The 27,272-nt window shown below is 44.4% G+C and overlaps 2 protein-coding genes across 5 annotated transcripts in view; both read right to left on the minus strand.

Annotated features, from left to right (window-relative positions):
- Positions 1–12,962, minus strand: part of KNG1 (kininogen 1) — a 28,614-nt gene extending 15,652 nt beyond the window's left edge. The window contains exons 1-5 of one of the 3 annotated variants that reach the window (XM_027061229.2): positions 12,551–12,955; positions 7,708–7,818; positions 6,596–6,680; positions 2,505–2,677; positions 1,514–1,621 (exon numbers count right to left, since the gene is read on the minus strand). In XM_027061229.2, the coding sequence (XP_026917030.1) occupies positions 1,514–1,621; positions 2,505–2,677; positions 6,596–6,680; positions 7,708–7,818; positions 12,551–12,742 (669 nt within the window). In that variant the 5' untranslated portion in view covers positions 12,743–12,955. Of the gene's footprint in view, positions 1–1,513; positions 1,622–2,504; positions 2,678–6,595; positions 6,681–7,707; positions 7,819–12,550 lie in introns of all 3 variants that reach the window. The other 2 variants (XM_027061227.2, XM_053221089.1) reach the window with 2 other exon arrangements.
- A 2,708-nt stretch (positions 12,963–15,670) lies between these two features.
- On the minus strand, positions 15,671–25,609 carry HRG (histidine rich glycoprotein). 2 transcript variants are annotated; one of them, XM_015064337.3, is made up of 7 exons: positions 25,323–25,609; positions 23,301–23,417; positions 22,365–22,452; positions 21,559–21,725; positions 20,320–20,403; positions 18,202–18,303; positions 15,671–16,629 (listed from the first exon to the last, which is right to left on the minus strand). In XM_015064337.3, the coding sequence occupies exons 1-7, from the start codon at positions 25,596–25,598 to the stop codon at positions 15,706–15,708; spliced, it is 1,758 nt and encodes a 585-aa protein (XP_014919823.2). In that variant the 5' UTR covers positions 25,599–25,609; the 3' UTR covers positions 15,671–15,705. The 2 variants fall into 2 exon arrangements, with proteins under 2 accessions (XP_014919823.2, XP_053077067.1); XM_053221092.1 differs by having other exon boundaries at positions 25,219–25,345.
- Between the last annotated feature and the right edge of the window lie 1,663 nt (positions 25,610–27,272).

Below are 27,272 nucleotides of genomic sequence, written 5' to 3' on the forward strand. Positions count from 1 at the left end.
GAGAGAGACAGAGACAGAATGCGAGTGGGTTAGGGGCAGAGAGAGAGGGAGACACAGAATCCGAAGCAGGCTCCAGTCTCCGAGCTGCTGGCACAGAGCCCGACGTGGGGCTCGAACCCACAAACTGTGAGATCGTGACCTGAGCCGAAGTCAGACACTCAATCGACTGAGCCACCCAGGCGCCCCAAGTAATATCTTTTTAATCCCTCTGCCTGTTTTTAAATTGGGTTGTCTTTTTGTTGTTACATTGTAGGGGTTTTTAATATAGTCTTCATCCTAACCCCTTATCAGATAAGTGATTTGCAAATTTTTTCTCCCACTCTGGGAATTTTCCAATTATGAAATTAGTATACGCTTCAACAGAAACATTGAGAAGGACTGAAGAGTTCCAAAAAGTATGAAGAATCAGAAAAAAACACCTATATTCCCACCTGAAGGTTAATGATATTTTATATTTTGCCATATTTGTTTCTCATCACTATTGATACTTATGTTTACACGTTTGAATGAATCTGTCTATATAGTTCTTTACCTTATTTTTTTTGCTTAACATATTATAGCCATTTCACTAAGTCACTAAAAACTTGAAACAGAATCTTAATGGCCACACATATTCTACTATATGGATATACTACTATAATTTACTTAACCATTCCCTACTGCTGAAGATATGTTACTTCCAATGTTTTTCTATTAATAATAAGGCTGAAATTAACACCTTGCTGTCTGGATTCCTCATTTTCTTCCCATAGGTTAGAAGCCTAAAAGTCAAGTTACTGGATTTAAGTCATCCATCGCTTAAAGCAGTCTTTGGCTAAAATGCCAATATCCTTGGGGAGGTCTTCATGCCTTAGCTATCTCTTTTTTTTTAATATATATATATTTTTAACGTTTATTTTTGAGACAGAGAGAGACAGAGCATGAACGGGGAGGGGCAGAGAGAGAGGGAGACACAGAATCGGAAGCAGACTTAGCTGTCTCAACATGTGCTAATGACGATTACCTTGAGATGCTCTCTTTTAACATAATTTTGGTTCAGACCAAAAGGTATCATCCCAGAAAGGGTCCGTAAGGGATGGAGACTCGGGATGTGTTTGTTAGAGATCAGAGCAGGGGAGAAAGGGTGAGAAAACAAGCAGAGACAAGTTGAAAATGAGGGACTGCTCTGGGTAGAGCTTGGAGTCAGGACATTGAGCACATGGGAAAGAAAAGAAGATAGGAAAGTGAAGGCGAGAAAAGACAAACTTGATCATGGCATTATTTTGTCTCAGGCTCTTCCTACTCTCCGCTTATATCTGTAAGGGCTATTGCTAGGTGTGCAGATTCTCTGACCGGGTAGGTAAGGCAGCCTGACCAGTGCTGAGAGCTTCAGAATCCCCAAGGGAATGTGAACCGGTGAAGGTCACCTAACATTTTAGTGACTGAGTCTTCCCACACAGCTGAGACTTTCCACGCTTGGAAAGACTGGACACAAAATGCTAAGAACTTTATAATTAGATTTTTGCCTACTTACACCATTCAAAAGGGACTTGCAGTCTGGAGTTAAGAACAGAAAATGTTCCTTGGAGCAATTCGTCTGCACAATTGAGTAAGTAATTTCATAATTCCATCCAGCCACCACCTGCAACAGTTTTGGACTGAATATTTAAAAGGCACTTTAAACATCACTCACAGTGTTATGACGAGTGTAGGATGCTGCCTGGCTCAAAAATATGAACGATGATTATTACTAGGCAGAAGGCATTTCTGAATAAATATTGAGTGCTTTATGACTCTCACTCCCTCCCCACGTGCATGCACGCACATATGCACACGCACGCACCACACTCCTACACATCAAACAACCAAATGCAATCTACACGCGGAGGTACTGTATTTCCTTAAGTAAGACCTAGCAGTATTTCCTCAGCTAGGCGGCAGGAAGAAAGTCTTCCACTGAATTTGTGAAATATGCATAATGCTGTTCTAGGTGGATGAAGAAAACTCTGGAACTTGGGTGACTTTGACCAGTAGGTCCTCAGGTTCCCAGACTGCCAGGCAATGAGATCTCTCCTGCTTTATCTGGGCCCAGTTGCACCCTGATAGCTGGCTATGGACATAACTGAGCAAAGCACATGTCTTGCATGAAAGCAAATTGGAAGGTCTATTAAAAGCAGGGAATGTTACCGACCAAAGTGAGTCCTTCGTAATTAGAGGCTGAAATGCAAGGGAGCCAGTCGACTGTCACTAAAGGCTTAACGAATGGAGGCAACGAAAAGACCAGAGTTACAAGTATTTACTTTTTTTCCTGATGGTACAGAACCTATGATTTAGAGGGTACCCAGAAAGCTGTGCCATCCTTTTAGATGCAATTTAATTTTTGGAGCCAAGTCTGCCTCATGGTAGTGAGGTATTAATAAAGTTTTCTTAAGACCCTAAGGACAGAATGGCTTTTCCATTTCACTGTCTCTACAAAGAACATGTAATACTGACTACCGTGCGGAATGAAAAATTAAAGAACAAACCTGTCTGTGGGCCCTCTTGACTTCTCTAAGAGCAAAGAGGTGGGAACGACCGGTGTGGTTGTTAAAATGTTGAATGGCGTGTCTGAGAACGGGCTCCAGGTCAAGGCTCGCAGTCGATATGGGGTGCACACAGCCAAGGCAGTCATACTGGCTTGTCACCACAGGACCCTCGGCTTGACAAAGAGCAGGCAAAAGGGCAGCATTAATGAGTGAAACCTTCGTTCACATACGCTGCCCTAAATGAGATAACTTAGAAGGCCCTGGTAAACTTTCCAGTAAATCGTAGTATACATTAAAGAAAGAGAAGGCGAGGGGCGCCTGGGTGGCTCAGTCGGTTAAGCAACTGGTTTTCGATTTCAGCTCAGGTCATGATCTCACGTTTCGTAGGACTGAGCCTCGAGTTGGGCTCTGTGCTGGCAGCACAGGCCCTGTTTGGTATTCTTTCTCTCTGCCCTTCCCCTGCTCTCTCTTCCTCTCTCTCTCTCAAAATAAGTAAATAAAGTTAAAAAGAAAAGTGAGGGGCGCCTGGGTGGCTCAGTCAGTTAAGCTTCTGACTTTGGCTCAGGTCATGATCTTACAGTTCGTGGGTTCAAGACCCGGGTCAGGCTCTGTGCTGACGACAGCTCAGAGACTGGAGCCTGCTTCGGATTCTGTGTCTCCGTGTCTCTCTCTGTTCCTCCCTCACTCATGCTCTGCCTCTCTCTGTCTCTCAAAAAAAAAAAATAAGTAAATGCTAAAAAAAAAAAAAAAAAGTGAGAATGCAAGACCGCTTTTTAGCCAGAGAGATAAACCTATATTATTTACTTAGGAACATCTTGCATGCATACTATTGTGCACTTATTTTAAATTTATTTAAAAGTAATTTTAAATCATAGAAGTAACATGAATTTAGTGGCACCTGGATGGCTCAGTCATTTGAGCATCTGACTCTTAGTTAAGGGCTCAGATAATGATCTCAGTTTGTGGGTTTGAGCCCCACATCAGGCTTCTGCTTGTGCAGAGCCTGCTTGGGATTCTCCCTTGCTCTCTGCCCCTCCCCCTCTCCATCTCCATCTCTCTCTCCCTCTCTCTCTCTCTCAAAAATAAATAAATAAACATTTTTTAAAAGAGTGACATGAGGGGCGCCTGGGTGGCTCAGTCGGTTAAGCGTCCGACTTCAGCTCAGGTCATGATCTCACGGTTTGTGAGTTCGAGCCCTGTGTCAGGCTCTGTGCTGACAGCTCGGAGCCTGGAGCCTGCTTCGGATTCTGTGTCTCCTTCTCTCTCTGCCCCTCCCCAACTTGTGCTCTGTCTCTCTATGTCTCTCAAAAAATACATAAATGTAAAAAAAAGAATAATAAAAGAGTGACATGAATTTATACTCTTTTTTAAAAATTTTTTTTTAACGTTTTTATTTATTTTTGAGACAGAGAGAGACAAAGCATGAATGGGGGAGGGGCAGAGAGAGAAGGAGACACAGAATCCGAAGCAGGCTCCAGGCTCCGAGCCATCAGCCCAGAGCCCGACGCGGGGCTCGAACTCACGGACCGCGAGATCGTGACCTGAGCCGAAGTCGGATGCTTAACCGACTGAGCCACCCAGGCGCCCCTATACTCTTATAAAAAGTAAAACATTACAGATACATCTTATTTATTTATTTTTTTAGAATTAATTACAACTCCTTGAAGCCTGGCTCAGGGTATATAATACATTTTGTATCAACTCAATGCTTTGCACCTGTTGCAAGTGCCAGGTGTGGAGCGAGGCACCGTGAGTACATTGATTCCATAGTAATAGTCACTGCTGTGAAAGAGTTGGGCAAAGTTGAGTGAGAGAGTCAGAACTGCAGATGGGCCATGTCAATATAATTTGGCAACAACTTGGAAAGTCAGGAGCCCAGACTGAGCTCAAGTAAAACTTTCCTGAGGAGAACAGGCCCGAGCCAAGAGGGGCCAAGGTCAACCAGGTAGGGGAGCCTGGGCGGCTCAATCGGTTAAGCGTCCAACTCTCGATTTCAGCTCAGGTCATGATCTCGTGGTTTGTTGGATCGAGCCCCCACATCAGCCTCCACGCTGACAGTGCAGAGCCTCCTTGGGATTCTCTCTCCCTCTCTCTCTGCCCCTTCCCTGCTTGTGCACATTATCTCTCTCAAAATAAATAAATAAACTTAAAAAAAAAAAAAAAAAAGATCAACCAGGCAACATGAGCAATAAGGCCTGAGAAGGAAGGATAGCTCCCAAGAAAGCAAGTTGAGTCAGGGACAGCAGAGTGGGACATGGTGTATATACATTTTGCCAGGGCTTAAAGCAGGAGGGCGGGGGAGTGGGGCCTATGGAGGTCAGAACAGTCACTGGAGAGTCCTCTGCTACTGGGCCCAAGCCCCACCTTGGAGGCCAAGGGTTACTAACCATATTCCCAGTCCCCTGGGCTCCCTGGTGAGCCTGATGAAAGCCCCGGCCCCTCCGCAGGAAAATGCGCGTACTCACAATGCTCTCCACGTAATTTCAGGGTATTCACAGACCCTCTGAATTTGGTTAAGAATGGTCTGCTGGGAGAATGGGGAACCACTGAAGGGATTGTAATAAATCAATGTAACATGTTAAAAAAGAAGTACGTTTGTATTAAATTACAAAGTAATGTTCCTAACAGGTAGCCCTAACCCTTGGGTCAGTAGAAGCTCCCACCGTAGAAAGGGGAAGAGCCATGGGGCTGTCCTAGGCCCCTTCGCCCAGTGAGCTCTCCCTGCCCAAGCGTGTGCCATCCAAACAGAATCAGGAGGCCGGGTGGGCAGTGTTCTACAGCCCGTCCTCCATTGTTAGCAGGTGGACACAACCGTCCCTGCAACTGTTTCTTGGTCTCTCTGGAAGTGTGTGTGTCCCAATAAAGACTTCCCCGCTGAGTAGTCATGGCGACCCCCAGTTATGGTGACAGTGGTGGGCAAGTTAGAAAACTGGAATACAGGGGAAAGGGGAGAGAACTACTGATGGAAGAAGAAAGAACAATGAACAAGAGGCAGAAGGAGATAGAGAAGAGAGGAGGTGGGTCGGCCTCCTCTAGGGCAGCTGTGACTGGGGGTGGGGAGGGGAGACAGATGGGGGCCTGGAGAGAGGTGGAGTCTCCTCTGTGTCCCAGTGATTTTCCACCCTGCCCCAACATTTCTAGAGAGAGGTTTTTAAAATTAAAAGAAAGATTGTGACTTTTGATTCTGAAACACATCGGGTTACAAAGGTTTCAGATGAGGGATGTGGACCTAGAAGTAAATTCTGAATGTTTGGCTAAGCTTTGTCGCTCACTATATACAATTGCCGTGTACTGGATGATAAAGTTTGCTTACAAGAGAAAGTGTTTTTTTGTTTTTTGGGTTTTTTTTTTTGTTTGTTTTTTGAGAGAGTGAGAGGGAGAGCGAGAAAGAGCAGGGGAGGGCGAGAGACAGAGATAGAGAATTTTGAAACAGGTTCTCTGCTCAGTGCAGAGCCCAACAGGGGGCTCGATCTCACGACCCTGGGATCATGACCTGAGTCAAAATCAAGAATTGGCCGCTCAACTGACTGAGCCACCCAGATGCCCTGAGATAAAGTCCTTAAACTGCATAATCAAAACCTACTCCAAACAAACAAACAAAAAAAGATTTTAATTACTTGTATGTTCTTTTCTGCTTTTGGACTGGTTTTCTTTGAAAGCAACTTCTTGTAAGAACTGGATATGGAAGAGGAAAGCCAAGAAGGTGAAGAACTCAGAAGGATTCCTGGCCAAGTTTGACCTCAAAGCCCATGTTTTTCTCCCTCCCTCTTTGCCCATAATTGAAGGCAGCCCTTGTGCCTTCTCAGAACTTCTCAGAGCCTTTGCACACAGAGGATACAATGCTGCAGTCGGGAGGGGAGTCAGGATGTGCTGAGGGGATGACTGGCCTGATCCTGCCCCTGACCTTGGACTCTGCAGCTCCCTGGCCCCGCCCCACCCCCAAGGCTGCCACCACCCACCAGGGGGGGGGCTTCTTCTAGGCTGTGCTCCTGGCACCACACTGACAGGGTTCATTTCCTACCCCCCCCCCACCCCCCCCCACCCCCCCCCCCCCCCCCCCCCGCTAGCACCCCCCAGGGAGAGCCAGCTACCTGGAGTAATCTGGCAGGTCTGCGTAGCCACGGAGAATTTTGTATTCCCTCTCTTCCCGACGGTTGCGGAGCATTCTCCTGTGGCCTAAAAAGAAAAGAAAAAAAAAAGAGAGAGAGAGAGAGAGAGACCACTTATCTTCATCTTTCAAATGGAGAAGTACACCTAGTACTATGGCTCAATATGACTTTCCTTTTTTTTTTAAACTTGCCCCCCAAAATTTTCTAACGAGTTTTGAGGCACAAGAAGGAGAGCTTTTGTAGCCTAACAATTATTTATTTATTTATTTATTTATTTATTTATTTATTTATTTTTACAAGCCACTGAAATCACGAGACGTTGGAGGAGAGGCAGGATAAAGGCAAGGTTTTGAAGTACGTTTCCTTTTCACCAAAATGTATACAGTGCCTTAGAACCAGCCTAAGCTCTCCTCTTGATTTCCCTTTCAATTTCAGCATTGAAACGATGTGCAGGACGCCAGTGTTGTGACATGAAGGGGTGAATCCTGGGACTGTGGAGAGAACGGCTTGCTTCTGGGCACTGTCCGTACTCCCCCGTCATTAAGGTCAAACGATCAAGCCGTGCTGTGCCAGGCACTTCGGCATTTGGTGAAGATAGCCATGGCTATTAAAGAAGGTTCTTTGCATACTATATCTCATTTCATGCTCCAACAACCTGATGCAGGCAATGCTAGCTGCCCTTTACGAGGCAGAACACCAGTTCTGAGTGGTCAACTAGTTGGACACAGAGGACGATTTACACTCAGGCATATGCAAGTAAAGCACCCGTGATCTCCCCTCACCAGCCCTCGATCTTGGCCCAAATGTTGGTCTGTTGTGTCTCTGGGGACTGGCCCACTGTCCTAATTGGTCATTAGAGTGCCCTTCTCATGGAGGGCTTTCTCTTTGTTTAACTGCTGGCCTCTCCATGCTCTGATACAGAGAATGGGAACGCAGACACCAAGCATCTGACTTTTGTACACATTGGAGGGTTTACATGCATTCCTTACAAAGAGGCTTAACAATACTAACATCTCTAGCTCTAAAAATAGAAAAATCTGACAGTCTTGGTGGAGAAAACTGGGGGCTCGGGAACCATCAACCAACCTACTTACAGCTTGTGCAGATTCTTTGTAGTCACAATCCTGCCATGTTTTGTCACTTTGAACAGAACAGTCTCCCTCCCTGATTTGGTACTTGAAGGAATAAAATGTCTCAGGGTCATCCTGAAAAAAAGCAACCAAAGACACATAGGGTTCATCCAAATGCTCCAGCAAATACTTTGTGTGGGACCCAATGCAGATATGAATATTCGATCTTGATTTAACTCAACAAGAACAAAACATTTATTAAAAACACTGAAAGTTATAAATATTTACTTGGAAGAATGTTCATAATATATTTACAAATATGTATTTGTAAGTTACAAGATTATCCATAGTATTAGCCCATTTTTGTGGAAACCAATTTATAGGTATACATAGGACTTTTAGAAGTCTGGAAAGTTATAAAGCAAAGCTGTTAAAATACTTGTCTTTCAGTGGTGCAGGTACAGCTGTCTCACTTTGTTTTCTTTTTTTTTTTTAACTTTTTTTAAACATTTATTTATTATTGAGAGAGAGAGAGAGACAGAGCACAAGCATAGGAGGGACAGAGAGAGGAGTAGACACAGAATCTGAAGCAGGCTCCAGGCTGTGAGCTGTCAGCACGGAGCCCAATGTGGGGCTCAAACTCACAAACCAGGAGATCATGACCTGAGTTGAAGTCGGATGCTTAACCAACTGAGCCACCCAGGTACCCCTGTCTCACTTTGTTTTCTAAACAAACGTTTATGAGTTGTCTTGTTAAAAAGTAAACATATATTTCTTTTACACCAAGAAAACAAGAGGCCTTTTTTCATTTTCAAAAAAAATGTTAATGGTTATCTCTGAATGGTGCGTTAATTTTTGGTAACTTTAGTATTTTTATTTGCTTTATTTTTTTTCTGGCATGTCATGAGATAATAGATAAACCCTTTATTTATTTATTTATTTTTAATGTTTATTTATTTTTGAGACAGAGAGAGATAGAGCATGAATGGGGGAGGGTCAGAGAGAGAGGGAGACACAGAATCTGAAGCAGGCTCCAGGCTCCGAGCTGTCAGCACAGAGCCTGACGCGGGGCTTGAACTCATGGACCGTGAGAACATGACATGAGCCCAAGTGGGACGCTTAATCGACTGAGCCACCCAGACACCACAATAGATAAAACCTCTAAAGTGAAGGTGCTTTAAAGACCTGTGAGGCCTGAAAACATAAAACTCCTAGAAGAAAACATAGGCAGTAATTCCTCTGACATTGCCCTTTCTCTCACATTCTCAGGAAAGGGCAACAAAAGCAGAAGTAAACCGCTGGGGATACACCAAACTAAGAAGCTTCTGCACAGTGAAGGAAGTCATCATCAAAATGGAAAGGCAACCTCCTGAATGGGAGAAGATATTTGCAAACAACATATCTGATAAAGGGTTAGTATACAAAATATATAAAGAACTGATACAACCCAACACCAGAAGAAAAAAACAAAAAAGAAATAACCCAATTAAAAAATGAGCAGAGGACCTGAATAGACATTTTTCTGGAGACAATATAACGGATGGCCAAAAGACACATGAAAAGGTGCTCAACATCACTCATCATCAGGGAAATCCAAGTCAAAACCACAATGAGATATATTGTTTTACACCGGTCAGAATAGATAGAATCAAAAAGATAAGAAATCATAAGTGTTGATGAGAATGTAGAGAAAAAGGAATCCCTTGCACTGTCAGTGGGAATGTCGATTGGTGCAACCACTCTAGACAACAGTATGGAGTTTCCTTAAAAAAGTAAAAATAGAAATACCATATGATCCAGCAATTCACTACCAGGTATTTACCCAAAAAATCCCAAAACACTAATGTGAAAAGATATACACATCTATACGTTTCATACAGCATTATTTACAATAGCTAAGCATCCATTGATAGATGACTGGATAAAGATTTGGCATATATATAATGGAATATTACTCAGCCATACAAAAGATTGAGATCATGGATGGAGCTAGAGGGTGATATGCTAAGTGAAATAAGTCAGATAGGGAAAGACAATACCATATGATTTCACTTAAATGTGGAATTTAAAAACTGAGACAAATAAACAAACATAAAGCAGAAACAGATCATAAATACGGAGAACAAACCAATGGTTGCTATAGGGGAGGAGCTGAGGAGGTTGTGCAATACAGGTGAACGGGATGGAAGATACGGGCTTCCCGTTATGGAATGAATAAGTTACAGGGATGAAAGGCACAGCATAGGGAATACAGTCAATGATATTGTCATAGCGTTGTATGGTGACAGATGGTAGTCATACATAATAATGTGTAACATGGACGGCATAATGTGTAGACTTATCACTATATTGTACACCTGAAACTAGTGTAATGTTGTGTCAACTATACTTCAATAAAAAAGAAAAGAAAAGAAAAAAGAGAAGAGAAGAGAAAAGAAAAGAAAAAAGAAAAGAAAAGAAAAGAAAAGAAAAGAAAAGAGAAGAAAAAAGTGCAAAGGTGTTGAGTTAGATGAGAGCTTTCCAGATGTAAAGTCCTGACATCTCAGGCGGCAAGGGAACGGAGAGGTGATTTTGTCCAACCCTACACTTTGCAGGTGAGAGAAAGGAGGCCCTGAGTAGATGGGCATGGCTGAGGCAGCCCCCACACCTTGGAAAGGCAGAGCCAGCCCCAGATCCCAAGTCTCCTGACTCTCAGAGCCTGCTGGAGTCATGTTAGGTGCATCTGGGATGATTGAGTCAAAGAGGATAGTCTCCAAAGTTCCTTCCAGATCTCAGATTTTGATAAAGAAGTAGGCGGGGGGCACCTGGGTGGCTCAGTTGGTTAAGTGACCGAGACTTAGGCTCAGGTCATGATCTTGTGGTTTGTGAGTTCGAGCCCCGCGTCGGGCTCTGTGCTGATAGCTCGGAGCCTGAAGCCTGCTTCAGATTCTGTGTCTCCCTCTCTCTCTGCGCCTCTCTAGCTTGCACTCTTTCTCTCTCTCTCTCAAAAATAAATAAACATTAAGCAAAAATTAAAAAAAAAAAGATGTAGGCTGTTGTGGTATATAGATAGTCCTCACATGGCAAAGTAAAGCAGGATTCTATAGGCTGCTTATTTATTTATTTATTTATGAGAGAGAAAGAGGGGAAGGGCAGAGGGAGAGAGAAAGAATCTTAAGCAAGCTCCACACTCAGCACAGATCCCAATGCAGGGCTCAGTCACACCCTGGGATCATAACCTGAGCTGAAATCAAGAGTGGAAGTCTCAAGTGAATGAGCCACCCAGGCGTCCCTCTATGGACATTTTAGAACAAAAAAACCCACATTTGCCGTGGATGTCAGCCAATGAAGATAGCACTAATCAACTGCTGCTTGAGAGTGCCAGGACCACATATCTACAGCATTACACTAGTTTGTGAACCAGAATGGCTCAAATTTACTTTCAGGAAAAAAAAAGAAATTCTGTCCACTGGGCTTTTTTCTTTATCCTGATCATGTCAAATGACTAGCTTTCCCCCCTCTGCCAAAGTAAACAGTTACATAACTATCACAGGCACAGAGTTTTATAGTGAAATTCATTTAGACAAATTATTGAAAGATCTGTATTTTTTTAAATCATAACACTGTCAAGATTCGTCTTCAACCTGAGTGCACCAATGTGTTATAAAAAATATTAGAAAACACCTAGAACATTGCTGTTACCCTTGACGCATTCAGCCATACAGACTTCATGGTAGATATTTGGCCTAATGCATGTTAATCTCATTTCTGCCTCCTCTTAGGTATAACTCCCCTTCCCTCTAGCTTTATTGAGGTATAGTTGACAAATAAAAATTACATATATTTCAAGTGTGCAATGTGATTATATATATATATATATGTATATATACACACACAAACACACACATACACACATGTTGTAAAGTGCTACAAACAAGCTGATTAACATATACATCATCTGAAGTAGTTCACCTTTTGTGTGTATATACGTATGGTGAGAACACTTAAAATCTAGTCTTCTAGCAAATTTCAAGTATGCATTACAGTGTTATTAACTATAAGCACCATGATGTACATGAGATCCCCAGGACTTGTTCATCTTATAACCGAAAACTCTACCCTCTGACCAGCATCCTCCATTGTGCCCACCTCGCAGCCTCTGGTAACTACCCTTCTGCTTTCTGCTTTGGTGAGTTAGACCTTTTTAGATTCCACGTATAATGAGATCATATGGTATTTGTTATACATCTCCCCTTAAGCACCCCCTCCCCACCTGAGGTCTGGAGGTCTTTATTTAAATCTTTAAAAAAAATTTTTTTTAATGTTTATTTTTTTTGAGAGAGAGAGAAACAGAGTGTGAGAGGCAGAGAGGCAGAGAGGGGAGACACAGAATCCGAAGCAGGCTTCAGGCTCTGAGCTGTCGGCACAGAACCCAATGCGGGGCTCGAACCCACAAATGGTGAGATCATGACCTGAGCTGAAGTTGGACACTTAATGGACTGAGCCACCCTGGTGTCCCTGGAGGTCTTTATATTTTAATCTAGAGCTAGTCATTTAGGAAGTTCTTTTGCTGCAATCCGACTGAGTTCCTGGATTCTCCTAGTCTGCATAGTTTCTTTCAAATGACTCCATTTACCTTTGTTTCCTTTCACCTGAGCATGCTGCTTCTCTGATCACCCAGGAACCCAAGCTTGGTGGCCCAGGACGAGTCATACCCTGCCCTGCACTCCCGGGCCAAAGAGTCGTAAGCTTCTACCTCTGCTTGTCAGTTCTTTGGCGATTGTTGGTGTGTGTGTGTGTGTGTGTGTGTGGTGTGGGGGAAAGGGGCTGGGCTCCAAGTGACAGCACAAATCTCAAATGATCTCAAGGTAAGGCACAGCTTACTCACCGTCCTGGTGACCTCGGTTACACGGTACAACACAAACTGGTTGCCACTTTGGTTTCTACTGTTATATTTCTTCAGAGCAGTGTCCACAGCCTTGAATAGGTCTTCATCATTGCAATCGATTTCTTGTGAGGACTCCTCGGTTAAGCTAGGTAGCAGCCTAGAGCAAAGGAAAAGCACAGCAATTAATTTCATGATTTAGCAGTCTCCCTCCAGGAGCTGAGGGATGGTTTCACCAAGATCCAGCGCCAACTTGAAGGGTGATTTTAGCTATTCTCCACCCTTTATCTCCCCTGTGCTTTCCTCTCTCTGCCTCAGCACTCTGGGTCCTGGTGAACTCCTGCTTTCCTATACTATCTGCCCTATTTCCAAAGGACAAATGGCTCTGTTGGGTTGGTTATCCAAGCAGATTTCAGGCTAAAACATTGCAACACTGAGGTTATTGGCCCGCTTGTTTGCATTCAGGAAGCACGTGGGAGCACAGAACACATTTCCAGGTGATTGCACAATGCTGTATTACAAAGCAGAACAGAAAGCAGTGAAGGAGGAGGAGAAAACACCAACCACATCTGTTATTCCCTGCCCCAAATGACTTTCCCAAAGCTGTTTCTGAAGGTCACTACATGGGACAACAATGCAACAGTGAATACAATGCACAGATACCTTTCAATAGTTTCTTTGCAAGATTTCTAGCTGCCAAAAAGCATGTTGCTACCAATCACATGGCATGTCTGAGGAGCCCATGCGCATGGGGATAAGTCTCATACCAGGACACTGGCAAAACTTAAAATAAAATATGAGCATCCTATCTGGTTTCTGGTCAGGTCTCCATTCAGTTGCATTGGTTTCGGAAAGAAGAATGCTCCCAAGGGTGGAGGAGACAGGAGAGAAGCAGAAGAAGAGATGAATTGAGTGAAGTCCTGTGTCCCCTATCCTGGCTTGTTTTTTTAAAAATTTTTAATGTTTATTTTTGAGAGAGAGAGGGAGACAGAGTGCAAGCAGGGGAGGGGCAGAGAGAGAGGGAGACACAGGATCTGAAGCAGGCTCCAGGCTCTGAGCTGTGAGTGCGGTGCCCAACGCGGGGCTCGAACTCATGAACTGCGAGAGCATGACCCGAGCCAAAGTAGGACACACAACGGACCGTGCCACCCAGACGCCCTGCTATTTCTTTTTTTAAAGTTTATTTATTTTGAGAGAGAGTGAGTGCGTGGGCAGAAAAGGGGCAGAGAGAGGGAGGGAGAGAATCCCAAGCAGGCTCCACACTGGCTGAGCATAGCCCAACACACAGCTGGATAAGGGGACAACACGGGGCTCGATCCCACAAACTGTGAAATCATGACCTGGGCCAATATCAAGAGTTGGTCAGTCAACTGACTGAGGCACCTGGGTGGTCACCTTGCTTCTTGTTTCTGATGTGCTGGATATGGGTGTCTACTCATCAAGCCTAAGGAAACTTTCTGATCAACTCCAAATTCTGATTCCAACTACTCCTGGATTGTGCACCATTAGAAATGTCCTCACTTTCCCAGCCTCAGCATCTTTGTGGACCCCTCCTTCTTCTCAACCTAAGAACTTACCCATGTTTCTTTCAGCCTTAGTTTTTTGTTTTATTACTATACACATCCTGCCCCAACACACACACACCAATCTACCTTCTGCCATTACTACACAGCTGAAACTGCTTCAGTAAGTCAGGAAGAGAGCCCTTTAAAAAAATATATGTTTATTTTTTAAATGTTTATTTATTTATTTTAAGGGGGAGAGGGGCAAAGAGAGAGGGAGAGAGAGAATCCCAAGCAGGCTCCATGCTGTCAGCACAGAGCCAGATGCTGGCTGGATCTCACGAACCATGAGATTATGACCTGAGCTGAAATCAAGCGTTGGACGCTTAACCAACTGAGCCACCCAGGCGCCCCAAGCCTGAAGTCTTACTAGCCTGTGTCTAAATGCTTGAGTCCTGAGTTGGGAAGAAAGGAAAAGAAAGAGGACTTGAGTGCGGAAAACAAGAGTCCTCTGGCACCAAAATGAATAAAGAGAAGTTACCCGAAACTAGAGCCTCCCTAGCCCGGGGAGAAGATAGGAGAAAAACAGAGGGCCCTGGAATTCCTGAAGCAGAGAACACCTCTGTCCTGCTTTCTGAGCATGCAACCTGGAAGACAGCAAGATTCCAGGGAGAGAACAGCCATACAGTATCTCTTGGCAGTCATGTTCATTAGCAGTCTTGCAGAGACCCTTATATCCTCAGTTTGATACAGCAGTATGAGATAAACTAGACCCAGAGAGGGATGGGAACAGGCTAGGAGGAATTCCTCAGCAGGAGAGAACTGGCGAACCAATGATGAAGAATCAGACCTCCTTCTTGTGCCCACCACCCAAACACCTGGGCACTACATGAAATTCGAGAACTGTGGCACGACTTTGTGTGGAGAGTAGTGGGGTCAGGGGAGTCCAAGAAGGACTGAGGTTAAGTTTCCTATTAGCCTACTAGGATGGCAGACTGAAACGGAAATTAATTTGTTCTGAAAATAAGGTGATATTTTGGGGCGCCTGGGTGGCTTTGTTGGTTAAGTATCTGACTTCGGCTCAGGTCATGATCTCATGGTTTGTGAGTTCAAGCTCCATGTCAGGCTCTCCACTGACAGCTCAGAGCCTGGAGCCTGTTTCAAATTCTGTATCTCCCTCTCTCTGCCCCTCCCCCACTGTGTTCTCTCTCTCTCTCTCTCTCTCTCTCTCTCTCTCTCTCTCTCTCCCCCTCCCCCACCCCTCTCAAAAGTAAATAAACATTTTTTAAAATTTCCTAATTAGCCTACTAGGACGGTGGCATGAAATGGAAATTACTTTGTTCTGAAAATAAAGTGATGTTTCTTGTGCACCTGAATTTATGATAACGCCAGCTATAGCATAAGTACTCATAGAGGAAAGACTCTAGAATTAAAAGAATTAAGTCCAGGGAAGAAAGAGGATCGGAGATTTGCTACAAGGATTTGGGGGCCAGTGACTTGTAGCACTGAGATCTTTCCTTTCCATTTGTCTCTCTCTTCTCATGCTATCTCCTCCCCTACCCACATTTTGCCCCACCCTGAGTATGAAAGAGAGATTAAAATAACTTGAATTTCACATTCATTGTTGGTCATATTTTTTTTATTTATGGTTCTAATTCAGAACATTAATTTTTCCCCGTCGAGGAAATCAGATTTTGGAAGCATATATGCAAAAAACTTCAAGACTTGTGAAAACTCACTCTCGAATACCCCTGGGCATGATTCAGAGGCTGACTGAGGGAAGGGCTGAATCTTTGGGTTTAGAGCATTGCTGTGGTCTGGCAATGAGAAGCTAGGAAAATTGGCTTCCGGAAGAGGAAGAACTTCACCTTTCTTTAGTGGAGAGAGTCGGTAAATATATCCAATTTGTCTCCAGTGGAAGTGAAAGTGTCTCTTACCTGGACTTCTTTGTTCTGAGTGCCTAGATGGTGGGCCATGACGGTGGTGATGGTGATCTTGGGGATCCTCACTATGCGGTGGTGGGTCACAAGGTCCATGGTCAAGGAAATCATGGCCATGGGGATGGTGTCCATGGGGGTGATGTCTATGGGGGTGATGCCCATGAGGAGGGTGTCTGTGGGGATGGTGTCCGTGGGGATGGTGTCCATGGGGGTGATGTCCATGAGGTGGGGGTCCATGGGGACGGTGTCCATGGGGGTGATGCCCATGAGGTGGGGGTCCATGGGGATGGTGTCCATGGGGGTGATGCCCATGAGGAGGGGGTCCATGGGGATGGTGCTTACTGGAACTATGATTATGAGGGTGTCCGTGGGTCCTATTGGTGCCAAAATGGGGATGATGACATTTTAACTCTGGAACAGGTGAAACTTGGGGGGCTTCTGCCTGAAATGGTGGTCTGTCTGTTTGACTTTTGTCTTCTAGAGGAGGAAGACATCCAAGTTCATGTGGCTTGTGGGGATGGTGGTGATCTCTAAATTCATCAGGCTTAAATGGAGGCTTGCCGGCAAGAGAATGCTCATGCCCCCCAGGGTGGAGGGGATGGCTGAAATGCTGTTGTATGCCACTGATGTTTCTACCATTCTATTAAAGGATACAGAAAAGTGAATATTATTATGGAACACAAAAGAAGTTAGATGCACAACTTGATTTAGACCTAGGGCCTGCAGACTTTTGTATTCCACAATTCCACTTTTAAAAATAGGATAGCAAAACAGTATTCTCAAGCTTTTATCCCCCAAGTTGACACTTGAAATACAAAGACTATCATCTACTGTCATCATTATTTCACAATAGTAATATTTTGATAACACAAGAGTCAGAAAGATAATCTCAGAGTAAAGAGTGGTTCTTCAGATGGAATAAATGTTGTATTAGGAAACAGTATTTATTATCCCCATTTTTCGCATTTCAGCATAAAATGGTGAAATTATATTCTAGATGGTATTCATCTGTAGATCAACATTTGGAAAACTAGTGCCTTATACTTAATAACCTCAACAGAGTTCTGAGGCTTTATGGTACAAGCATCTCTTAGTCTTAAAGGATGAGTACTTCACCTCTTCCCTCTCCTCCTTCTTCAGATTTTAATTTAAAAAAAATCTGTGGATGCGATGCCTGGATGGCTCAGTCAGTTAAGCATCTGACTTTAGCTCAGGTCATGATCTCACAGTTCATGAGGTCGAGCCCCACGTCAGGCTCTGTGCTGACAGCTCGGAGCCTGGAGCCTGCTTCAGATTCTGTGTCTCCCTCTCTCTTCCCCTCCCCTGCTCGTGATCTTTCTCTCAAAGAATAAACATTAAAAAAAATTGTTTTTAAAGCTGTGGAGCCATGTTCACGGTGACAAACCTGTCACGCCCCTCCCCCATTTTGTTTTTTGGTCTGGCATATGGACATTTGGATTATTTTCAGGTTTTTTGCTGACATGAAAAGCACTGTAATGAATGCCTTGGTATAGAACAAAGCTTTCTGGCACAGATGTGAAATATTGCTTTGTGCCTCAGTTTATGTATCTTTATATAATATGTTTGAGGCTAATCCATTCCCCTTAGGCTCTATGCTTAATAATAAAAGTTAGAAATTATTTATATTTATTTATTTTTTTAAGGTTTTTTTTTTACGTTTATTTATTTTTGAGACAGAGAGAGACAGAGCATGAATGGGGGAGGGTCAGAGAGAAGGAGACACAGAATCTGAAACAGGCTCCAGGCTCCAAGCTGTCAGCACAGAGCCCGATGCGGGGCTCGAACTCACGGACCGCGAGATCATGACCTGAGCCGGAGTCAGCCGCTTAACCGACTGAGCCACCCAGGCGCCCCAAGAAATTATTAAGTCTCAGCACTGGTGCCTTAACTATAAGGGCCATTTTCATATTCATTAGAGGGTGACTGAATTGGTTATGATTTTTACTTTACGAATCTTACCTCTCCCCAGTTCTTGGAATTTTTTTATGCTTTTTGTGTCATACCAGCAATAGTACCCCTTCCCCAGGGACCTATTCTCCCTGTATTTCTTTTCAGCCACCTCTCACCTCTCTGCCTCTCTCTTTCTCTTTCTCCCCTCCACCCCCAGAGCTATAACAACAAAATACACTCTGTGTCTGAAAATATTTCTTAGTCTGGCCTGCTTCTGATAAGGACTCCTTAGGCAACCCACCTCCAAGTTGAAGACTTCACAGTTTATGGCAATGTCATTTGGGGTTTCCAAGTCTGAGACTCCTACATCATAGGACAAATCTGCTCTGCAGAATCCAAAGGCCTATAAAGAAGAGAGAAGCCTGTTAGGGTGTGTATGAGTGTATTCGTGTGAGTCTCTATTTCTGTGCAGCTGGTATGGAGGTTCCCAGCTATAGTTGCAAACTTTCAGACATTTGGGAAAGCAAAAGAGCTTTAGAACAATCAGGGTACTATTATCAAATTTCTCCACTAATTATTTAATAATCTTTCCTAGAAGAAAGTGCAGGTTCCAAAGTGTCTCACTTCAAGTTGCTGTGGTTTTCTTTCCTGAGTGGTGACCAGTCCTTAGCTTTCCCACAGGGGTCAGTGAGGAAACCACATCATTGATGCCCTGCCTTAGGCCAACCCTTCTGCACCGAAGACCCAAATTGCCTGTGCCTAGAGAGAATTAAGAGTGGTGTAGAAGAGGGATTTGTATACAACTTTATCCAGTCCCTTGAAGGAAAGTATTGGAAAGGAAGGAACCAGTATGAAAATGGCTTGCGGGACCCTGTCAAAGTAACCATCTGCGGGCCTTACTGGGAGCACAGAGGCTACCGCTGGCTTGCACCCCTATGCCCCAGAGTCTCCTAAACCCAGCTGTCAAAGGTAGACTAGGACAAGAAGAAATGCTTTTCTAGAAGAGACAGATAATCACTGAGGTCTGAGAATAGTTTTGCAGTCAGACAGACCTATGTTAATTCTGGCTTCACCATTTATTAGTTGTGTGAGTTCAGGCAAATTACTTAAAATTTCTAAAATCCAGTCTTTGTAAAATGGGCACAATACTAACTATCTTTGGGATGTGGGAGGGCTTAATTAAATGAGATTATGCTGCAAAACACTTAACATTGAGACCCCTCTTTTCCAGCTGCCATGTTTCTGCATGGCATCACCCACACCAAGATTATTAAGGATTTGTTGAAGAAGGGAGTGGGAGAGGGAGGTGTCTTTTCTGGTGGCCACTAAGCAAGATTCTAGAACTGCTTCAGGCAGGAATGTTGAACAGCCAGAAAAGGAACTAATGAATGAATGCTTCCTTGCTTTTGACCCTAGAGAGCCTGTTGTTAAACCTCAGGATTATCCTGGCCTTGAAATCAGAAGGCCATTGTTAAAATCCTATGTCCTAACATTTTCTAGCTAAGTGCCCTGAGGTTAAGTGGTTAACCTTCTAGGGGTGCCTGGGTGGCTCAGTCCATTGAGTGTCCGACTTCGGCTCAAGTCGTGATCTCACGGTTTGTGAGTTCGAGCCCCGCATCAGGCTCTGTGCTGACAGCTCGGAGCCTGGAGCCTGCTTTGGATTCTGTGTCTCCTTCTCTCTCTCTGCCCCTCCCCCACTCATGCTCTGTCTCTCTCTCTCTCTCTCTCTCTCTCTGTCAAAAATAAATAAAAACTTAAAAAAAAAAAAGTGGTTAAACTTCTAGGCTGTTCTGTCCCAAGGACATGGAGGCAGGCATTTGCTTCTCCTCAGCAGGGTTGTTACAGGGATCCAATGAAGCAATAGTATGCATGTAAACTACACACAAATGCTGAGTATTATTAATAAGATATTTCAGCAGATACAGGAGTATCCATTTATAAGTGATTAGGAGAAAAAAGCCCACTGCATTGAGCCTTAGGAGAACTGGATTCTAATCTCAGCTTGGTTATGAACACTGGGCAAGACACTTACTTTGCTGATCCTCAGCTCCACATTTGTCACATGGGGCCACTGTGAGGAATAAAGGAGATGAAGAGAACACAGGCACCCACTGATGTGTAGGCTCTTAATATAAGCCGGTTATTAGTTTTAGCTAAGTCTTTAATCCTAATGGGTTAGAAAAAACCTCAGTGTTAAGTTTAAGTGTGGTGTATATTGTAAAATCACAGTCTCATGATTCACTCAACTCCTCTGTGCCTCAGTTTCTCCATCTCTAAGTCAGAGATAAAAATAAGACCTACCTTATTGAGTGGTTGGGGGGTTAATAACATATGTGTAAAGCACTTGGACAGGTTCCTGGCACATAGTAGGTGGTCTCTAAATGTTACCTACTATTTCACAGACATTTATTATACTCACATTATAGTGCCTGGGAAAATGGAGGCTACTGGAGCAGTTCCTCACAGAGAAGTCCACGTAGTAATTGGTTCTTTTCCCTCCTCTCTAGAACAAATTGGATCAAAGCAGTTTCAGGAACATAAAAATTAAAAAAGAAAAAAAAAAAGCGGTAGATACCTGCTATCCAATATGCTATAAAGCACTGTGGGGATTCCAAATCACCAACATGTGCTATTTTTCTTATGACCACTGCCTTTAAAAAAATTTATCACAAATAAAATATATTTTTATTTAAAAAAATTTTTTTAATGTTTATTTATTTTTGAGACAGAGAGAGACACAGCATGAGCAGGGAAGGGGCAGAGAGAGAGGGAGACACAGAATGCGAAGCAGGCTCCAGGCTCTGAGCTGTCAGCACAGAGCCTGACGCAGGGCTCCAACTCACGAACTGTGAGATCATGACCTGAGTCGAAGTCAGACGCTTAACCGACTGAGCCACCCAGGCGCCCCAATAAAATATATTTTTAAAGGGGCACCTGAGTGGCTCAGTTGGTTGGGTGTCCAACTCTTGATTTCAGGCTCAGGTCATGATCTCATGAGATTGAGCTCCAAGCTGGGTGTGGAGCCTGCTTAAGATTCTCTCTCCCCCTCTCCCTCTGCCCCTTCCCTGCTAAAGTGTGAGCAAGCATGGGTTTGCTTTCTCTCTCTCTCTCTTTCTCTCAGTCTCTCTCTCTCTCTCTCAAAAAATACTGTTTCATTGAAAAGGGCAAATAATATAGACATAATCAAGCATAGTGAAAAATCACCTTTCCTGTACCCGATCTCTTCTTCCCAAAGGTACCACTACCACCTATTTGAGGGGTTTCTCGTAGCCTTTTCCTAAATATGTCGCACATGTACCCATATATCTAACATAAATGGGCTCAGAGTCTAAGTGTTGTCTCTAACTTGCTTTTCCCCTTAGAAACTCTTCCCAATGCATAAGGATCCAAGACATTCCCTTTAGTAATTGTGCTATATTCTTTCCATTCCTTCCATTCCACTCAGTAGCTATTCATACTCCCCACAACTCCAAAAATTAAAAAAAACGCAGGAAAGCAGTGTCTTTGGTATCTCTTGCCTATGGAGGCTGCCACAGGGACCTCAGTTTGAAAGTAGCGCGACACGTGAGGCCAGTGGAGAGGGCCAGGGCCGCTGGGTCTGCGCCTGCCAGGCCGGAGCTGGGCCCTCAGACGCTAGCTGACGTGAGGGGACACTCACCGCTCTGGCAACTCTCTCCACTCGGTCCACTCTGAAAAAGGCAAAATCTCCATTCTCTCTTTTGTACTTCTCAAAGGCTTTGTTGGCTTGGTCTCTATAAGGCTGAGTGTCCTCAAAGAAGTCAAAGAGTACAGGGCTGTCTTTGGTATTGGCCAGTGCTGAAGAGACTGGAGAAAGAAGATGGCAACCTTCCATTACCAGAGGGTTGGAAATAGCAATGTCAATACTGGGACTTCATATGTATAAGCACGTTGGCAAGAAAAACAATAGCTTCCATTTTACAGATGGGTACATTGAGGGTTGGAGAAACAAAGTAATTTGCTCAAGATCAAATCAGCCCATCAACAGCAGGACTGAACTTAAAACCAGATCCTTCTGATGCTTATGTCTCTGTTGTGACTCCATTCAGACACCTCTCCATCACTCACAAAGTGTTCATATTTCACTAAACTCCTCCTGTCTCGCCCAGGAGGGAGAGGCATCATTAACATAGTTTTTGCCCAGAGAGAGAAGATACAGATCACCCTTTCTTCAAGGTAACCTCTTAAAGGGGTTGCTTGACTGTTGAATTTTTGTATATTGAATCATGTTGAAAATCTTATATATTGAATTTCTTTAAAGGAAGGTATACCAACAACAGAAGAAAACCCTCTGCTTTTCCTTCCACAGAGAGCAAATAATAATTGATTTTCTGAGGGCAGGGGCCATTCCTGATATGCGCATCTTAGTATTATATGGTGAATACCACAGTATGATTGAATTCTATATTAATTAAAATTAATTAGCATTTGAACATATGACCATACCAGAACTTGTGGTGCAGTTAAAATCATTCAGTCTAAGATCCTGAGATTCATTCAAATATGTAGCTATTACCTTACACTGTCCGATCACCTGTAAGAAAGAGGGAATTATGTCATCGCACACTGCCTTTGTTGGGTTGAATGTGAGGGGACAAAAAGTGATGTCACATACTCCTACTATCCACTGAGAATCCACCTTGGTTTTCTCTCACCAAGTCCTCTCTCAAAACCTGTATTTTCTTAGTCTGTTTCTGTGGGCTGGGTGCTATATACATCCAAAACCCTCACGAGAGCCAGGGAGAAACTGTTTAAATAGATCATGGCCATATCCCAAACATTTTCAAGGGAAAACAGTGCTAAAACTCCTCGGTAGGTAAACGTCTTATTTTCTAGAACTGAAATTTGATATATGTGCTTATTCATCTTCTTGCTCTCTTCCTGTGGCGGAGAACCTGGCATCTGAGTACCCACATGCAATATGGAGAACGAGACCCTGTTCCTCAAGGCAACTACACTTACTCCCCCTGGCTATTCCTGCCAACGAGGCCAGTCTTCATAGGGCACAGTCACAGGTTCGTATGTTCTCAGACACACGGACTCTCAGGGCCTGAACCCTTAAAGTCCAGGTACCCCAAACCCCTCCTGTTATTTTACAGCTGAGAAGGCAGAAGTCTAGACACTTGAGGTGATTTTCCCAAGGTCTCACAGCTGGGCATGTTATCCCAAGGGACCACAATCTCCAGTGACTCAGCCTGAACTGGGAATCCCAGGAATGACTCTCAAGAGACTTTACTCAAGGTCAACATAGTCTTCACGAGTCAAGAGGCAGGATCTGCCCTTCCTTGTTCACTCTGTTAGCGCAGGCATGCTGCTGCCCTGAGTAAACAGAATAGACAGAAGTCTAGAATGATACAAATTCAAAGTACCCTGTTTACTTACAATCTCAGATACACGCTTAGAAAGAGCTGGGTCACAGTCATCCCAGTGTTTCCTGGATAGGACTGGGCAGTCTGATTCTTTCACATCTAAGACTAAATAATAGACAGCTGCAGATTCCTGAGGAATACCAGAAGAACAACATGTGAGTAGCATGTGGGAGCCTAGTGCTTTTTCAATAAAAGCAATCTCTTTATTTCTCTTTATTTTTTAACATTATTCATCTTTGAGAGACAGAGAGAGAGCATGAGCAGGGAAGGGGCAGAGAGAGAGGGAGACACAAAATCCGAAGCAGGTTCCAGGCTCTGAGCCATCAGCCCAGAGCCCGACGCGGGACTCGAACTCACGAACCGCGAGATCATGACCTGAGCTGAAGTCGGACGCTCAACCGACTGAGCCACCCAGGTGACCCGCAATCTCTTTATTTCTTAAAGAGAATTCCTGCTTCTCTCCAAATCATCACAGATGTCCTACCTTTGTGTCATTTGATCTACTTCTTTTGAATAAATAGCTTCAAAGAGTTACTTCCAAATGTTCTTTTTCACTGGTCATGATGTTGCTTCTGCCCACGAGCTTTAAAAAGCAACCACTGAGCAGCAGTGTGGGTTTGGGTGGAGGTGTTGAAGGTGCAGGCCCAGAATTATAAGTGATGACAGCCTCCGATCTGTATGTGCAGTTGTGTCCTCTTGCCCAGCTCTATTCCTGAACTTGGATTGTTTTGCCTTGATTTCAACCTGCCCAAAGCTTAAACACACTGTCTTCTCCTACAAGCTGTCTCTCTCTCAACTTCCCCTGCCTGTTGTCCGAGGTGTCATTAATGACTTATTGCCGTAGTCCCTGGCTTAGAAATGTGAGGGTGACCTTGATTTCTTTCCTTTGCTTTTACTTTCCAGGAGCCAGGTGTTCAACGGCCTTTCTTTGAAATGTCTCCTGTCTTTTCTTCATTCTCCCTGCTCTGATTTCCATTGCCTGGGGCTGGTCCTCATTGCCTCTTTCCTGAGCACAAACGGCTTCCTAGTTCATGTCTCCTGTGTCCATCTCCCCAGGCACACCGCACCCCCCCCTTCCTCACCCACCCCCACACCCTCTTGCCGTCACTCAGAGGCAGCACTGTGCCAATTTGTCCTGTGCCTGCATGTGTCACAGAGAGCCTGGAACAGGACTCACGGTCACTAAATTGCCGGTTGGACCCTAAATTCCTGAAACCCCTCTTGTTCTCTGCAACCTGTGGTGCCTCTCATACCAGCAACAAGTGGAAATTTCTCTGCTTCTGTGGGGCCCCATAGTCTGTCCTCCTAGATTTCAGTGGTTTCACCAAAGGGTAGGTTTTTTGGGGGTGGGGTGGGGTGGGGTGGGGAGAGAGCCCTCCTTCCGTTAATCTCTTTCAAGGCCTCAGATCCACTCCAAACAAGCATATAATCTTATTAAGTGAAAACAGTAGGCTCTCTTTGCTTCACGGTAAGCCTACAGTCAGTCTTCCGACCTGTTAACTGCTCCAAAGCCCACAAAAAACTTCCAGAACACTCCATTCCCGCTGCATTCAATTATTCCCTGACACTCTCCTTCCTCATTCCCTGTCTACATCCTTCTCCCAACCAATTTTAAAAGCTCTCCTTCCATTAGGTTACTTCTGCGTCTATACCACTTGATTGCTAGAATGTGTCCCGTCTTAACGCAGTTTGCCTGTGTGTGTACGTGAGCTGATGATTATTTCCTTGAGGGTCCTGCCGACACCTTATTCTAATTCGCCTCTCCTGGTACTTACTGTTTGAGTTGGCTCAGCATACATGCTTATAAGTACCTACAGACTGATTCATAATTAAGGAGATGTTAATAGCAAATGTTAGTTTGAAGGCATCCCTCCCCCCAAAAAAACCCCAACAGTGTAGAGGAGCAGCAGAAACGAAACCAGAAACCCTACCCAGAGCCATTTCATTGTGCAAGGCAGTAAGCGTGGGGCCCGACAGCACATTTGCCCCTGGGGCCTGGTCTCCCAACTCAGCTCTACCACAGGCAGTTCCTCACCACTTTGTCCAAATGGGCATCAGCGACCCGCAGCAACTGGAAAAGGTAGCCTTTCCACCGTCCTTTATTGATCAGGTCTAACACTTTCCTGGCCAAGGGCTCAGTAGCATCGCAGTCTGTGGGACGCAGAGCGCAGGAATTCTGCAGCGTGAAGAAGGGGATGAGAAGCAGGGCTGCGGTGAAGGCTCTCATCTTGTTAAAACGTGGAAACCATCCCTTGCTACAGTATGTCCCAGCAGAGAATTTTATACAGACTTTCTGAAGATACACACACATGCACACACAATTGATTAAACAAAGTGTTTATGTATTTCTGTTGTGTAACCGGGGAGAGTCACCTTGACCCCTGGTTAAAATACCTGCCAACAGGCTGTAAATGATTAGTGGGTCCTGGGGACAGAAAGTCGAGACACGCCACTGGTGGGTGGGTGGACTTGTGATCTGCACAAAATCTGGATTTTTCTAGTAGTAATGGAGGCAGAGTGTGTTTTGGTGCACAGGCACTGTTTACCTTGGTGTGTGGGTGGGATTGGAAGTAAAGCAGGTTTCCTTCCTCTGCCTGCCGATCGCCGCCAGAAATCTCCCCATCGCTCCCCTGTTCGGATTATGTCCCCAACGTCCTCAGTAGAATGCAGCTGCATTATTTAAGGGAGGTAACACGTTAAACTCCTGATACCATACAAGGAACTGAATTCTGAATAAGATGGAAGGATTAAACAGCTGTTACTTTGGAGTCAGATCTGAAGTTCAAACCCACCCTGTTACTCTTAGTGTGTGATGCTGGGTAAGCTGTAAAACCTTTCTGATTCTTAATTTTCTCATTTACAAAATGGGGATTCATCCCTTTTGGCTGGATCGTGTGATACTTAAATAGAAAACACAGATAAAGGAACCACGACACGTCTTGGCACAGATTCAGGTACTGAATGCATGATGCTACGTAGTCTTGTTATTATTACCACTGGTGTGTCTGAGAAGAAGTTGGGGACGCCCCAACTTGTCATTCACGGTTCTCAGTGGCCCCCTAAGCGTGCTAAAGAGAACTGGTTCATGTGGAAGAGAATGGTCGTGAGGGTAGTAGTCAAGCAATTGGATGCCCATCTCTGAGAAGGGGTTGGGTGGGCTATACCTGGGAGGGACTCAGAATGGCCTTAAGCTGATATCGCGCCCCCATCCCTCCAGAGAAACAATGTAGCTGTATGCACTCTTCTTACCAGCAGCTGACCAACATCAGAAAGGACCAGAGGGATTTAGCCGAGGTTCCCTCCTGAGACTAGTCCCTTAAACAGAAGCTCCCCACTCTCTGCTCCCTCTGCAGGGAATGTCTGTAAAGGCCATAGTAATAGTTCTCATACTAGAATCACCTGAGGGGCTTTTAAAAATCCTTGTGTTCAGGCCTCTCCCCGGAGCAATTAAATCAGGATCTCTTGGAACGGACCCAGGTACTGGTGCTTTGAAAACTTCCAGGTGATTCCAATGTGCATTCACGGTTGAGAACCACTGGGCTCTAAACAGATCCTGAGTAGAGAGAGAGTTGAAAGAGAGAGAGAGGGAAGGGAGAGGGTATGTGAAAAGCAAGGCCTCACTTCCCAGAGTCCCAGGTTGGTTCAGCAAGGTACTAAAAACACGTTGTGAGTTACACTTGACATTGAACTTTTAATGTTAGCGACCCTAGCTTTTGAATACCGAAACAGGACCTCTTCAATGAAATGTAGAATGACAGAAATAGTCTGGAATCTGGCCAACGTGTTACTAAGGGGCTCTAACCTGTGGTGGGGCTGGGGGAAGTCTATCGATGAACACAAAAACGTATGTTTCAATGAGCCGAGCTCCTTCATTAAGGCTTCTATTCTTGCTGTACTGGCCACCCCCAGTATGGAGTGCCCTCAGGGAGCTACATGCTGGTGGAGGGAAAGGCAGGACGTGGAAAGGCCCCCACAATGAGGATAA

The sequence above is a fragment of the Acinonyx jubatus genome, chromosome C2 (genome assembly GCF_027475565.1).
Source record: "Acinonyx jubatus isolate Ajub_Pintada_27869175 chromosome C2, VMU_Ajub_asm_v1.0, whole genome shotgun sequence".
NCBI classification, from domain to species: Eukaryota; Metazoa; Chordata; class Mammalia; order Carnivora; family Felidae; genus Acinonyx; species Acinonyx jubatus.